At 46.3% G+C, this 14,203-nt stretch overlaps 1 protein-coding gene across 3 annotated transcripts in view; it reads left to right on the forward strand.

The window, feature by feature from the left end:
* Positions 1 to 336: 336 nt before the first annotated feature.
* Positions 337 to 14,203, forward strand: part of LOC147641040 (regulatory-associated protein of TOR 1-like) — a 133,256-nt gene continuing 119,389 nt past the window's right edge. For 2 of the 3 annotated variants that reach the window (XR_015268790.1, XM_086817721.1), the window contains exon 1: positions 337 to 2,082. Coding sequence is in view for 2 of the 3 variants with exons in the window: in XM_086817721.1 (XP_086673847.1) it covers positions 1,771 to 2,082 (312 nt within the window). In the remaining variant the exon portion in view is untranslated. The remainder of the gene's footprint in view (positions 2,083 to 14,203) is intronic. The other variant, XM_086817726.1, reaches the window with a different exon arrangement.

Here is a 14,203-nt window from a genome sequence, read left to right on the forward strand (position 1 = left end):
CAAGTCGTAAAACTTGAAGATAGTAATAAAGTAGCGTGGCCTCCACGTGGAGGTCACGTGTTGAACGCCCCTGTAGAACTTGGTGAGGTTCAACAGGAAAAGACACTCGGCCTCCCTTCACACCGACACCTTCCCATGTCTCCCTGCACGTTCGCCGGGCTGGGTCAAAGAAGAGTTTTAGAGCATGCCGGCAAAAACGTGGCGTATCTTGATTAGCTAAACTCCAGACAACTCTTCCAAACATCTGATTGCGTTAGCCGGCAAACCAATTGGCTATTGACGCGTGGACCAAATTTGGTAGTGGTGGGTTCTATGGAGAGGGCTTTTTGCCCTTTTGGTTTGGCACAGCTGTGCGCCATTAGCGCGAGTAAACGCCGGCCAAATCTTCTCCTTCTACCACCACCACCAGATGCTTCTTTGCCTGTCTCGCATATTTGCCTTCAACCGAACCGCTTCTGCGCCCTTGCCCTAATCATAGCCTGACAATCCCTAGCCCGTTCATCCATGCCTTCTACGTAACCCTAAATCCCAGCCTACTTCTGCACGCCTGTTATTCGTCTGACCCTAACCCTAATATTACCTTACCTGGTTTACCTTTATAGCTTTTGTGACGAACATACACAGAGTCGCCTCAATATGGAGGATGCACGATGAATGCCAAGATCAGAGCTGCCAACAGCAAACTCTGTGAGCTGGCCCTTGCATTATAGAGGCTTGCGTTTCTGCACCCGTAGATCGACGGTACAGGACGACTTTCGCCCAACCTCACAGGTCTTGTCATGATTTGGCGTTCCGGATCGTTCATCTCCTTGTCTCTGAAAGGGTAAACGCATCAGCAGGCGATCAACGGTGTCTTCGACTCATGATATCTGCAGCTTCTGTGCCTGCTTTGTCTCCATTTTTCTAGGGTTTGCCGCCGTTGTTTGGTCTTCGGTATACCTGCCGAAGTCACAACGATTATTGGAAATTACGGACTAAGAGAAGGCAGTGGAGCGTCAGAGTTATTAAGGTTGTCCGAAGGTCCTCCTTGTTTTCGGGGGCATCCGGGGTGTCCCGAGCTCGGAATCTATGCCAGCAGATTGGATTGTTAAGGATTCATGTGTTTTTCTGCTGCAAGGTGAACATAAACCTGAGATTCTTCCTGTCATAAGACAGCGTTTTGCCCGAGGGCTAGAATGTAAAAGTGCCAGGCATTTATCTTCATTGAAGTTTTTGGTAGCATTGTCCCAGACTGCTCGTGGTTTCTAAGCGAAGGTTGCTGCTACCAGGGCTGCCACAATATGTTACAGAGCTTAGCAGAGAATACTGTATAGGGATCTTATTCGTTCAATCAGGTGTTGAGAATTGATTTTGGGAGCTTATGCAGGCAGGGAAATAGGACCACTTTGAAGGCGTTTTTGCAGATCTTGCATGAGATGCACACCTTTTTCACAGTTGAAGCATGGTTATTTGGAGACTGCAGTTGTTGAGGAAGTCGTCCTTAAAGATTTTGCAGAGAAGTGCGGATATGGCTTTTCTAGCATTTCTTTGTAGCTTCAGAGCAGATCACTACGATTTTTGGAGGTTACAGATGGTTCACTCAGAATCTACTTATCTGGGGAAAACGTGAGGTTTGGGTCACTGGTTTGGTCATGTTAATTTACCTGATATGGATGCCAATTATTGACACACGTCTCTAACAGTTATTTTAGTCTATGAATGTTTTGGTGAAACGAAGTCCAATGGTCTGTACATCTGTAACTTTAGGAAGGCTAAAGAAGAGTAGTGTGGATGGCTCTTGGGGATTTTGTGGCTTTTAAACAGGAGGGTTGTGAGGAAGGAATCATGGCTAGGTCACAGATAGGATCACAGGTGCCTCTGCTCTTGGCGCTTAACAACTATGATGAGCCAGTTAGAGGGAGTCAAGGTGAGGATGCTGAGGCAGCACACAACACAGGACAAGAGGCTTTTGGTAGTACAAGAATTGCATACCTACCTCAAACTGTTTACCTTAGTGATGTGCGTAGAGATGCCTATGAAGCTTCCGCATCAGCAGGGCCTGCGGAAAGTGGTCTGGTTTCGAAATGGAGAATGAAGGATCGTGTAAGTGCTAATTCGGTGTGAACTTTCCTGTATTTTTTCAGTTTGGCTGTCTGTTTCACTCCTAACTTTCCTGAGTTTTTTCAGTTTGGCTGTCTGGTTCACTCTTACTTCACATTTCAAATTTATGTGCTTTTAGAGCCAAGGTCTTTTTGAGCTCATATGTTTGTTAACCAAGAATTTAGGTTTAAGTTGCACACTAACGGGTGCACATTTGCTGAAGGTGACTTCTGAAGGGAGGGGGTGCGTGGGACTGCTTGTACAGCTGTGGGCCAACCTTTAGCTCCAAAGTACACAAGCCAGCAGTTAATTTTCAAGACATTTTTGGGGCTTAACACTTTCTAGGTGGATGCACACGTGGTTTTAGCTTTTCATCAATCTCCCTGTTGGCAGATGGGAGAGTATTTCCATGGATTATGTTAAAAAAATACCTAAGATGGAGAGAAAACATAACATTGTGTGGGCAGTAGTTGTTCCATTGACAAAAATGACTCATTTTATTTCAGTGAGAAAAGATGTTAAGACTTCCGAGCTAGCTCGTCTATTCGTGGAGTGTCTATGTAGACTTTAGGGGCTATTAGTTGGTATTGTTAGTGATCGGGATAGTAAGGTTGATGGTCACTTTTGGAGGCACAGTAGCAATGAATTGCGTTTCAAAGTTTACGAAACACATTTCATACGTGCCTTGTAACCATTTGGTCCTCCATGCTCTTTTCACATGATAGAACTCATCCCCGGACACAAAGACAAGATGATGGACACACGGAAACAGGATTCCTAAAGTTGGAATCCGAAAGAGCACTTGTCTGGGTCCAAAAGCAAGAAGAAGCAAAAGTCTTCGTTGGCCAAAAAGCTAAGGGCACCGTTGGAAAGAGGACATCGAACTGGATCAAAAAGCTAAAAGCCGCTTTTGCAAAAAGCTTCTCCCAGGGCCAAAAAGCAAGGCCATGAAGTTGTAAAAGCATAAATCAAGAATGTTGACTATTATTAAAGCAAAAGCAAGGAGGCAAAGCAAAAGCACGAGAATAAAACAAAAGCTAGGAAATAAAGGCAAAAGCAAAGTGTGGTTAAAAGTAGGCAACCCCTCAAGTATTTAAGGGAGCATGCACCCTCTTGGTGGATCATAGAAGAACTTTTGGAGGCTCATAGAAGAATTATGTGGAGAACTTCCTTGGGAAAAGCAAGAACTTTATCTTCTTCATCACCTTACTATCTCCTTTCCGTCGGTAGTCACCTCAGTAGCGCCTATATCCGCCGTGCGCTGCCAACAATCGCGCACTGTCCTGCTCCACGAGAAGCCGGCGTTGCCTTGCTACTTGCAGCTTGGGATCGCCGCTTTCCACCGCCCTCTCAGCTGTGCGCCACCTTGTCCGTCGGTTGCGTCTCCCTGTGTTGTACCGCTTCTCCACTGTGCGCTATTTTGTGGTCGCTGCTGCCCAGCTTGTGTTTACCACCAGACGCATGTGCCTCCAGCTTCGCTACCAACTGCTGCCCTTGTACACCGCCTAAGCCTTTGAGCGCCGCTTTGCAGCACTTGCGCCGCCAGCCCGTCTGAGCGTAGCCTGCAGCGCATGTGTGTCACTGCTACTGCCTACAGCTCCTTTGCCTTGTGAAGCGTTGCGGTGCCTCTGCCCTGTGCGCCAGCGCTACTACTATACCCCCTGAGAACCACCAGTGAAGAGCCGCCTCTGCTTGTAGTGCCAGCGTCCGTCATCATCATCAACAGCACCCAAAGAGTGCCATTTTATTTAACCTCTAGAAAGAAGGGGTTGCTTTGTGGAGTCACACATGTACCACCTTAGTGTGAATCTCTTGGAAATCCTCATTGTCCGGATTGGATTGAGAACAAAGAGCTTTTGTGGATATTTGGGAACATCAAACATTGGATTTCGGTACTAGCCCGGTGTAAGATTCTTGTGGGTCAACCTTGTGGTGAGCTCGGCATCAGTTATCTTGTGCCTTGACATCGACCTCGGCTTGATCTTGACATCGACACCTATGTTTGATATTGTATCCATTTGTTGTATTGGTCCAAGCTTGGAAAAGCCCGTGGATTGTTCTCGAAATAAATTCTTGAAGAGGGGGCGGGGCTTGTTCCCTGCTCAGCGTGGTGTGCCATGCGAATCCCGTATTCCCATCTTTCCCTCCCCCTTCTCTCTCTCTATCTTTATCCCTCGTACACGTGGGTGCATTTGTCACTGCACGCTCCGTTGGGCTTACATGCCATTTCAAACATGCTTTAGTTTTTTACAGTAAACAAGGATGCTATTAGATAACATATTTCAAAAACCTAGAAACAAAAAAAAAACGTGTTGTGCAGTTTGCAAAAACATACACTTGCTTCCTAGAGTACATGTGATTGGTTTTTTTGGCTTATTTTTTTGTGCATCAGCTTGAGGTTGGTGGGTTTTCTAGTTGACATTCATGGTACACAGAGAGAGAGAGAGAGAGAGAGAGAGAGAGAGAGAGTATTGCATGACTCAATAATTGTTGGTTGATCAAGTAGCCTTCACCAAGTACATTGCTTTTATAGCCTAGAGGTTCATCTACCTCATAGACTCACTTTGAATGCATACTTATCTTGGGTTCACGCATAGAGAGTCATAGGGAGTGTTCACATACATATATGGACACACATATATATGGCTCTGAATCCCAACAAACGAGTGGGTGTTGTTTGAGAAACCTTCAATAGCCATGGTGATTTGGGCTCGAAACTGCAATGATGTGATACAAAAGAACACTATGATGTCAACACTTGAAAGTCATGTGAAGCCTGATATGGGAGCTTGACCACACATGACAGCCTACATTAGTTACGCAACATCAACCAACACTCCCCCCCCCCCCCCCCCCCCTCCGCTTTTTTTTTCTCCCTCGCTCTTGCTCTAAGCAAGGGGTATGAAGAGAATTGTGGAGCCTTTTATAACAAGAAGGCATTACAAAAGGAAAACACACACAAGAATTATTCAATTCAAATTATGCAAGACATCCTGGGTAGAGAAGCCTTTGACTCTCATGCATAGGCAAACTAGAAGGCCTAGTCATAATCTTCCTCTTCAAGAGAAAGAATTGTTGTCGTCACTGTGAGGGCTTTCTCGCCTGTTGTCTTAGATGTTTTTGCCTCCTCTTCATTTTCGTCCTTCCACCAAATTTGCATGTAATTATGCTTGATCTCCGGCCAACTTTTTGAAGCACTTATCCTCCTTGTGATCAAGCTTCTTGCGGGAATTGCATTTGAATGGTTTGCATTCTTTCTTTGCTTTCATCTTTCTCAAAGAAGGCTTTGTCTACTTCCATTGAGGCTTCATTTAATTCCTTGGCACGGCGATCCTGATCTATGAGAAACTGCAGTCATCTCTTCAAATCTCTTAGGCCACCTTTAACACTATTAGAGTTTTAGAAAATCTAGAAGTTCCTTCAATGCTAGTGAGATGGACTTGCTTTCTTATCATCCTCGTCAACTTGTGCTTTGAGGGCCGCAAGTTGTGGAAGGCCATCTCTACCACGCAAGCGACTGCAGTTGGATCTCTCTCTCTCTCTTGCGGGCGGCCAGCAACAGCTGCAATAGGGCCATCTCCTCTCATGCGTGGGTGCCCAGCTCTAATAGAGGCCATATTCATTGTTTTATAAGGTACATTGATTGAGATTCAAGCAAAGGTCTTTGGTGTAAATCTTTCGAGGGATATTCACTGCTGCTAACACTCGTTCGGTGCCGGGTAGTCCAAGCTTTTTGGAGAACCACGGTCTGTGGTCGAGTGGGAGTAGACTCCGTTGGACATCCACACGCGTAATAGCACAACTCAAATATCACAATATGAATGGACAACTCAATAACAACTGAAAAAACTGAAATGAAATAAAGATCAATGGACACCAACACTGGAGCCGGAACGGGCCGACCCCCCCCTCAATATATATAATATATTATTGGGAGTATTTAAGGGATACAATGTTCCATGGGTTCGATGAACCAGATGATGTCCATGTACAACTGAAATGAATACAGTTACTAAACAATAGTCTTGAAGTAGACGTTCGAAGTAGAGCGAACCACTTGAAGTCTAGTCTCTACGGTCTCATGCCTTCACTGGAATCCGCAGAGCGTCCCACTGGTGTTCCAGGACCACGCACAAGCAGGCACTCCCGTACTAACGCCTGGCTCTCCCGATCTCGGCACCCAGACGGATCGGTATCATTGGTATCAGAGCACGGTCATTTCTCTCTTCTTAGTGGGAAAACGAACCTGTGTTTTGGACACCCCGTTTCTAGCACACTTAACACAATGGACAGCCAAGGCAACCCTTTGGAAGTGCCTAATTCGAGGGGCCCATCAAGTGCCTCGCGTGGTTCTGATGCTTTGCAGGGAAGGCACAAGCCCCTTGAGAGGGTGAATGATAGTGATTTGAGGGGACAACCGTCTCGTGGAAAGACAGTTATGCAAGAAGAGGAGCCTAATGCATTGAGGGCTGAATTGGAGCATATGAGAAAGCTTTTGCAGGCAAAAGAGCAAGAGCTGAAATTCTTGCATGAAGATCCCCATGTACAAAGTGCCATTGAAGCAAGGAAAGCCGATGCAATGGTGGACATGACTTTTGAGTCTATGGCACGGGAAGTGGGCAAGAAGCCAAGGGAGTTGGCACTTTCCTACCTCCTCCGCAAAGGTGATATCAAAGAGGGGGAAGATGGAGAGCTGAAATTTAGAAATCCACCTCGCTTGAAGCATGGAGATCCCGCATCTCAAAGGTTGAGGTCATTTATGCAAAGGGAAGAGGTGACAGCCACATTCGTCATGCATCTTCTCCACAAGGCACAAAGGGTGACAGGTATATGTATGCTAGTGCTTGTGGAGGGCATGATGGTCACATGTATTCAAGGCATGTATCCCATGGAGGGGGTGACAGGTCTGTAAATAGAAGAGCTTTGCCTACTGAGTTGTCTCATGGAGAGACATTGTCTTATGCAGGAAGGTCACATGCATGTGATTTTCAGGTTTGTGGAGCACATGCCACCGTGCTTCATGAAACCTCCATGATGGTCCATGGAGCCCATGCAGATAGGGCTGCCCCGTTGGATAAGGGGAAAATAAAAAGAGAAGACCATGAGCCTCATGCCAGAAAGCTCAAGGAATTCAAAGCAGGTGACAAGTCCGTTAAGTTTGATATTTTTCATGGAGAGCATGATGCTTCCAAGGTGTTAGCATTTGTGGCACAATTTGATATTGCTTTTAGTGATGAGGACTTCACTGAGAAGTCTAAAGTACGCCATGCTAGCATGTTCTTGAAGGCGACAGCTGCACATTGGTGGATCACTGAAAAGACCACCAAAGACCCCATTTGCACTTGGAAAGAATTTAAGGACAGATTTTATGCCCAATTCTTGCCACCTAATGCAGAGCAAACTCTCACCCAAAAGGATAGACTTGAGCAAAAAGATAATGAAAGTGAGTATGTCAATAAGTTTTGGAAAGTGTTGCTTGAGGTAACTCCCTTTATGCAAATCATTGAGAATGAAAGAAAGAGGAAGTTTCACTCCGGATTGCAATCAGCTTATCGTTCGGGCATTGAATTGCATCCGAAACACAGTTTGCAACAGCTTATAGCCTCTGCTCTTGCTACGGAGCAATTGGTGCTCAAAATTAAGCAAGATCAAGGGGGTTCTAAGGGCAAAGATAAGGCTGTCCCAAACCTGCAAAAAGGTAGACAACCACCTAAAAAGAGCTTCCGAGAGGTCCAAAAGGGAGGTAAAGCTGAAAATACCTCATCCATGGATAGTGTGCTCAAGAAGAACAGGTTTGGCTTGACTCCTGAGCAAAGGGAGCAATATGCGAAAGAGGGGAAATGTTTTGCATGTGGAAGCAAAGAGCATATGTTTCGGCAATGCCCCAAACGTAAGCAAGATGCAAGAGGACAAGCAGTCTAAGCCTAATATGCATGCAGTTCCCAATATGCAGGGTAGTGTTGATCATGCTGGCAAAGAGGGAGATTCCATCCCTATTGTATCACACATCCATATTAATAAAGCAATAAAGAAGAGTCTTTCTGCGTACTTGGTTTTTATTTTGTTCTTGAAAAGATAGAACATAATGATGTGAATGTGGATGTATTGACATAAGCTTGGAAAGAAGAATTTGGTAGCAGATGCATTGTCCAGGAGGCCATATGTGGCTGCAATTTCAGTAGAGCCCCACATGGGGAATTGACTACTATGCGTGATTTGTATCATTTGGATGCTGATTTTTGTCATATTTGGACTGATTTGATGGCTGGTCACACTCATGCCTCTTATGTGATCAAAGAGGGCTATCTCATGAACGAAAATTGCCTATGTGTGGTGAAGGACATGCATCCCAAGGTTTTAAAGGAATGTCATGCCGCACCCTATGCTGATCATCGTGGTATCATGCCTACAACTCGCATGATTCAGAGATACTTCTTTTAGCCAAGCATACGAAAGGACATTGAGGCTTATGTGCGTGCATGTGCCACCTGCCAAAAGGTGAAATTTGATAGGCAGAAGGCTCCAGGTTTGCTACAACCATTGCCTATTCCCTTGCAGCCATGGGAAAGCATTGCTATCGGCCTATCACCCGCAAACGGATGGTCAGAGTGAAGCTGCAAATTCAGCTGTGTTGGATTTGTTGAAGTGTTATGTGGCAGATCAAAAGACTGCATGGGAGAAGTATCTTCCACTTGTTGAGTTTGCCTTCAATGCTTCCACGGGAAAGGCCCCGTTTTGAGATTATTTATGGCAGAGTGGTCTTGCCACCCATCCTTCGTACAAAGGATGAGATTTTTGCAGCTGATGAGTATGTACGTGACTTGGATGTAGCCTTTGCTCAGGTATGGACAGCCATTGCAAGGTCACAAGATAAACATAAAATGGATGCAGACAAGTCAAAGAAGGTGATTGGGTCTTGCTGAAATTTGAGAAAGTTAGGCTTCGGAAGAGGCCAGGACCAGAAGGATCATATCCTAAGCTTTCTACTCGGTATTATGGACCCTTAAAGGTGATTCAAAGGATCAGTGAAGTGTCCTATAGGCTTGCTTTACCTAGTCATTGGAAGATTCACAATGCATTTCATGCGAGTCCTTTGCGGAAGTATGTTGGGCCAGATCTTGACGAGCCTGTCATCACTGAAGATCCGCAGATTGATGAGCTTGAGGAGATCCTCCAGCCAGAGCAGATTGTCTTTTAGAAGGAGAGAAGGCTACCTGCAGGAAAGCTTTCCAGGAGATACCTTGTGAAGTTCAAGAATTATTTGCCCATTGATGCAAAGTGGGTAAATGAAGATTATTTTGTTGACTACCCACAGTTGTTGCAGGCATATCTTGAGGCTTTTCAGTTGAGGACAACTCTTTAGAAGCTCGGGGGGATATCACCAATTGGCCGACCATTTGGTCCATCTCCAGATCTGTGTTTTGTTCACTTGAGGCCAGGCCGGTGTCTCATGTGAAGGGGCCAGTATTTTGCATAACATGGACGGGAGCCAAACTAGTGTCACCCGTGTGTTAGCAAGATGGTGTCGTATGGACGGGAGCCAGACTGGTGCCACCCGTGTATGACCTGGACTGTGTTCTATCCATGAGATTGTCACGCCATGGAAGAGCCAGTATTTGTGCCGTGTCTTGCCTATGGGACTGTCACTCCATAGGGAGGCTCGTGCTTGGATGTGTGTCTTACCTATGGGACTGTCACTCCATAGGAAGACCGGGATTTATACTTTCTGTTGTGCCATCATTGTGCCCTACAGGAATGTTTAGTACTTGTTCCATGAACGGGAGATATGTCCATGATACTGTTTGCACATGCATTCATGTTTGCATGCCTGGAACTGTTTTCGCGTGACTTGTATTCTTGTGTTTGCCTGTCTGACGTGTCACTTACTGAGCAGGGACGCCTGCGAGTGAGTCGTGAAGTTTGCTCTGTCTTCTGACGAGTTTTGTTGCGTGTGAACAGGTGGTAAGTGTGTTGCATTTGTTTATTTTATAGCATTATTTCTAACTTTTGTTTTTTATAAGGTTGCAGGTTCACACTCATTAATGAGTGGGCGGCCTCCTCAATATTTTATGGTGCCCTTGGTAGGGTGGGCACCCATTATGGGCACCCACACATGGGCCATGGTGGGGAGGGAAGCCCTCCCTTAATCATGTGTGTGGGGGTGGGTGCATGGCCACCTACCCACCCCCCCTTGGGAACCTTGGAACTGGCCGCCCCCATGCAAAAGGGTGGGCCGGCCAGCTGTTCGAGGGGTGCCCCCACCATCGCTTGGCGCCTCTCTCTTGTTTGCACACAAGCAGGCTACTCACAGGCGACGCCTTTGTTCCCACAAGCGGGCAGCTATAGGTGACTCTCTTGCATTCATGCTATCGGGCAGCTGTAGGCGACCTCCTCTCTTGCACACAAGTGGGCAGCTGCAGGCGACCTCCTCTTGCCCACAAGCGGGCTGCACCCAGGCGCCTCCTTCTCTTGCCCACAAGCGAGCTGCACACAGGCGTCTTCCTCTCCCACAAGCGGGTAGCTACAGGCGTCCCTCTCTACCACGCAAGCGACTGCAGCTGGATCTCTCTCTCTCTCTCTCTCTCTCTCTCTCTCTCTTGCGGGCGGCCAGCAACAGCCTTAATAGGGCCATCTCCTCTCATGCATGGGTGCCCAGCTCTAATAGAGGCCATATTCATTGTTTTACAAGGTACATTGATTGAGATTCAAGCGAAGGTCTTTGGTGTAAATCTTTCGAGGGATATTCACTGCTGCTAACACCCGTTCGGTGCCGGGTAGTCCAAGCTTTTTGGAGAACCACGGTCTATGGGTGCCGAGATCGGGAGAGCCATGCGTTAGTACGGGAGCGCCTGCTTATGCGTGGTCTTGGAACACCAGTGGGGCGCTCTACGGATTCTAGTGAAGGCACGAGACCGTAGAGACTAGACTTCAAGTGGTTCACTCTACTTCGAACGTCTACTTCAAGACTATTGTTTGGTAACTGTATTCATTTCAGTTGTACATGGACATCATCTGGTTCATCGAACCCATGGAACATTGTACCCCTTAAATACTCCCAATAATATATTATATATATTGAGGGGGGGGGGGGTCGGCCCGTTCCGGCCCCAGTGCTGGTGTCCATTGATCTTTATTTCATTTCAGTTTTTTCAGTTGTTATTGAGTTGTCCATTCATATTGTGATATTTAAGTTGTGCTATTACGCGTGTGGGTGTCCAACGGAGTCTACTCCCACTTGACGGGATCGGTTTCAGCACGACTCAATGAGACACTAGATTGATTGATGTATTCTAAACCTTCACCAAGTATGATGCTCTTATAGCCTTAGAGGCTCAGCTATATGACTTCATTGCTTTTATGTCAAACAGGTATAATCTCTAGATATTTATTTAACCTCTCTAAGATTGGGTTGCACACACACACACAAACAAAAAACACACACAAACAAAAAACAGTGTTGGGCACTTAACTGATTGTAGGCCATGCCTAGTGCAGTGGAGCAATCACCAGGCTCACTAGCGTTAGCTCTTTCATAGTTGTTACGAGGCGCGCCTCTAACTGTCAGAGGCGTATGAGTCTTTCGAGGCGTCTAGGCATAGTTGATTTTTTTTTTGGACCGTTTCTGACCATTTAGGATTTGCCCGTTTCTACCCATTTTCGTCCATTTGAGTCTGTAGACGGGGGCTAAAAGGGCGCCTCTTAGCTCTCAAGACTCACACACACTCTCTCTCGAGTGTCTCCCTCTCTCATACACACTCTCTCTCTCCCTTAAGGCTTAAACCTTGCAGCCCCTCACACACACACACTCTTAGTGCTCACTCTCTCTCTCACACCCTCTCTCCCCCCTTCTCACACACCCAGGTGACACCCTCTCTCTCTCTCTCTCTCTATATATATATATATATATAAAACAGACGGCTCTAACGTCTCTAAAAAATACTAGTCTTTCGAGGCGCATACCATACCCTCCTCATACCAAACACCTTTGACGTCTCTAACAACCCTGAGCTCTTTGAGCAGCTTGGTGGTATGATTGAGTATATTCCAGGGCATTCAAACCCTATGGTAGATACACTTAGTAGGAAGAGGGGAGCTCCAATTATCCATCCAACTTCATGTAAACACATATTTCCTCATCAAACCAAAAAAGGACAATGCTCTAACCTCTTCAAAAGTGCTGTTCACACTGCAATGTCCGAAAGTGATGGCATCATGCATGTCATGAAGTAGGGTTGCTCAATGATTCTTTAGCACATATAACTGATCTTTGTAAAAGAGTCTACCATGGTGTATTGTATAATTACGAGGTACCAAGCTTCCAATGCTCGAGTCCACTAGAACAAACTCCTGAAGATCGTGTTCCCAAGGTGCACTAGCACCATAGTTGCATTCCATATCCGTACTCATCCGATTAGTGCCTTCAATACTTTTCGTACCACTCTATACGTACCGTACCTCATACAGATAAGGTCTTTGTACCAAATACGAGGTTCACTGTACAACACTTATTTGGCGTAAAAACCGTGAACGTACCAAATCTGAGGTTCAATCTACAGAGTAAAAACCGTGAACGTACTTAAAGTACTTATCTTGATGCGTACTTTCCGTACACGTATCATACCGCACCGTACCTAAAGTACTCAACCATTGTGTCATGTGCACAGTGGGTATCTACCGTGTGCTATACGCATGCAAGACTAGTTTCGAGGCTTGGGGAAGCTTGGAACTAGGCAGGTTGATTGACGAGCTGAGTTAGGGAAATCTAACGGGCGGGCACCCAAGTATGGACGGGCGGGCGGCCAAGTGTGGACGCCCGATGACCGGCCAAGAGCCTATAAAAGGGTGGCCAAGGTTAGTTATTGTAATATAGAGAGTCTCGCGAGTTTGTGAGAGCTCTATGGTCTTGGAGCCTGGATCTAGTGCAGACGTGCACCTGCTTTATGCAGCCGAGGCCGGCAGCAGTCTCGAGGCCCGCGAGGGCAGCTTCGTGGCGGTATGGGACGTCGCGAGAAGGAGATTGGTCGGTACGTCAACCTAGTTAGCTCAGCTCGTGGCTCGGTGGGGACAGCCAAGACTGTGGGCTCGCCCACGGCTGTCATGGTTGGGAGGTGAGTCAGGCCTGCACCCCCTTGCTTGTTTGTTGTTCGTTTGTTTGCAGGATTCGAGTTCGAACCAAGATCGATCACGAGGGAAGATCCGTAGGGATTTGACAGTGGTATCAGAGCATACCTCGTGAACGAGCAAGTCGGTAGGTAGAGAAGAAGAGGTCGAAGAACGGTATGTGTTAAAAAACTTGCTGTTTTTTCTGTGCATACTGCAGTTTTCAGTTTTGTATGTGTTTTTTCTTCATCAAAGAACCCCATGTTGATGGGAGATGGTAGGTTGAATAGGGTTGATTGCTTTTGTAAAGAAGAGCCTGTTTTGTTGTGCAGTCGCATAACTTGCAGGGAGAGAAAACAAAAAAAAGAAAAAGCATGATAATTTTCGTTGCTTTTTTGAGCACGTGAGCGAAGGAGAGCAGCGTTTGAGAAGGTGGCATGTTAGCGGATTTGCACGCTGGCAGGCTGGACAGGTGTCGCTGGCGTTGGCTATAGGCGGCTGCAGGCACCTTAGGCCTGCGCAGCCAGGCGGCCAAGGCAGCTTGCGCAGCCAGCCCAGGCAGTGCCTAGGCCAGGCCAGCGCGCATGCCAAGCAGCCGGCGCCCAGGCCACGTCCTGCAGGTTGGCGCCCAGGCCACGCACAACAGGCTGGCGAAGCGCACGTTGGCGGCCAAGTCAGGCGCTCGAGCGAAGGTACAGTAGACTGCAGGTGACGTCAACAGTCCACGTTGGCAACCGGCAGCTAATCCAGGCGCCAGGAGGGAAGCGAAGAAAAAAAAAACACACGTAAGGAAAGCAACGTTTTTTATGCTTTCGTTTTTGTTTTTTTGTTTTTAAAAAGGGGAGGTTAAAATTTTTAAATTTTAAAAGAACCCTCCCTCTCTAAGGTTTCCAAAGGTGTCTATTTTTTTTAAGAACAGCGAATATATATATCCATATATAATATATATATATATATATATAATATATATATATATATATATAATATATATATATATATATATATATATATATATATATATTAT

The sequence above is a fragment of the Cibotium barometz genome, chromosome 2, assembly GCF_041138505.1.
Source record: "Cibotium barometz isolate CiBa-2024 chromosome 2, ASM4113850v1, whole genome shotgun sequence".
Lineage (NCBI taxonomy): Eukaryota > Viridiplantae > Streptophyta > Polypodiopsida > Cyatheales > Cibotiaceae > Cibotium > Cibotium barometz.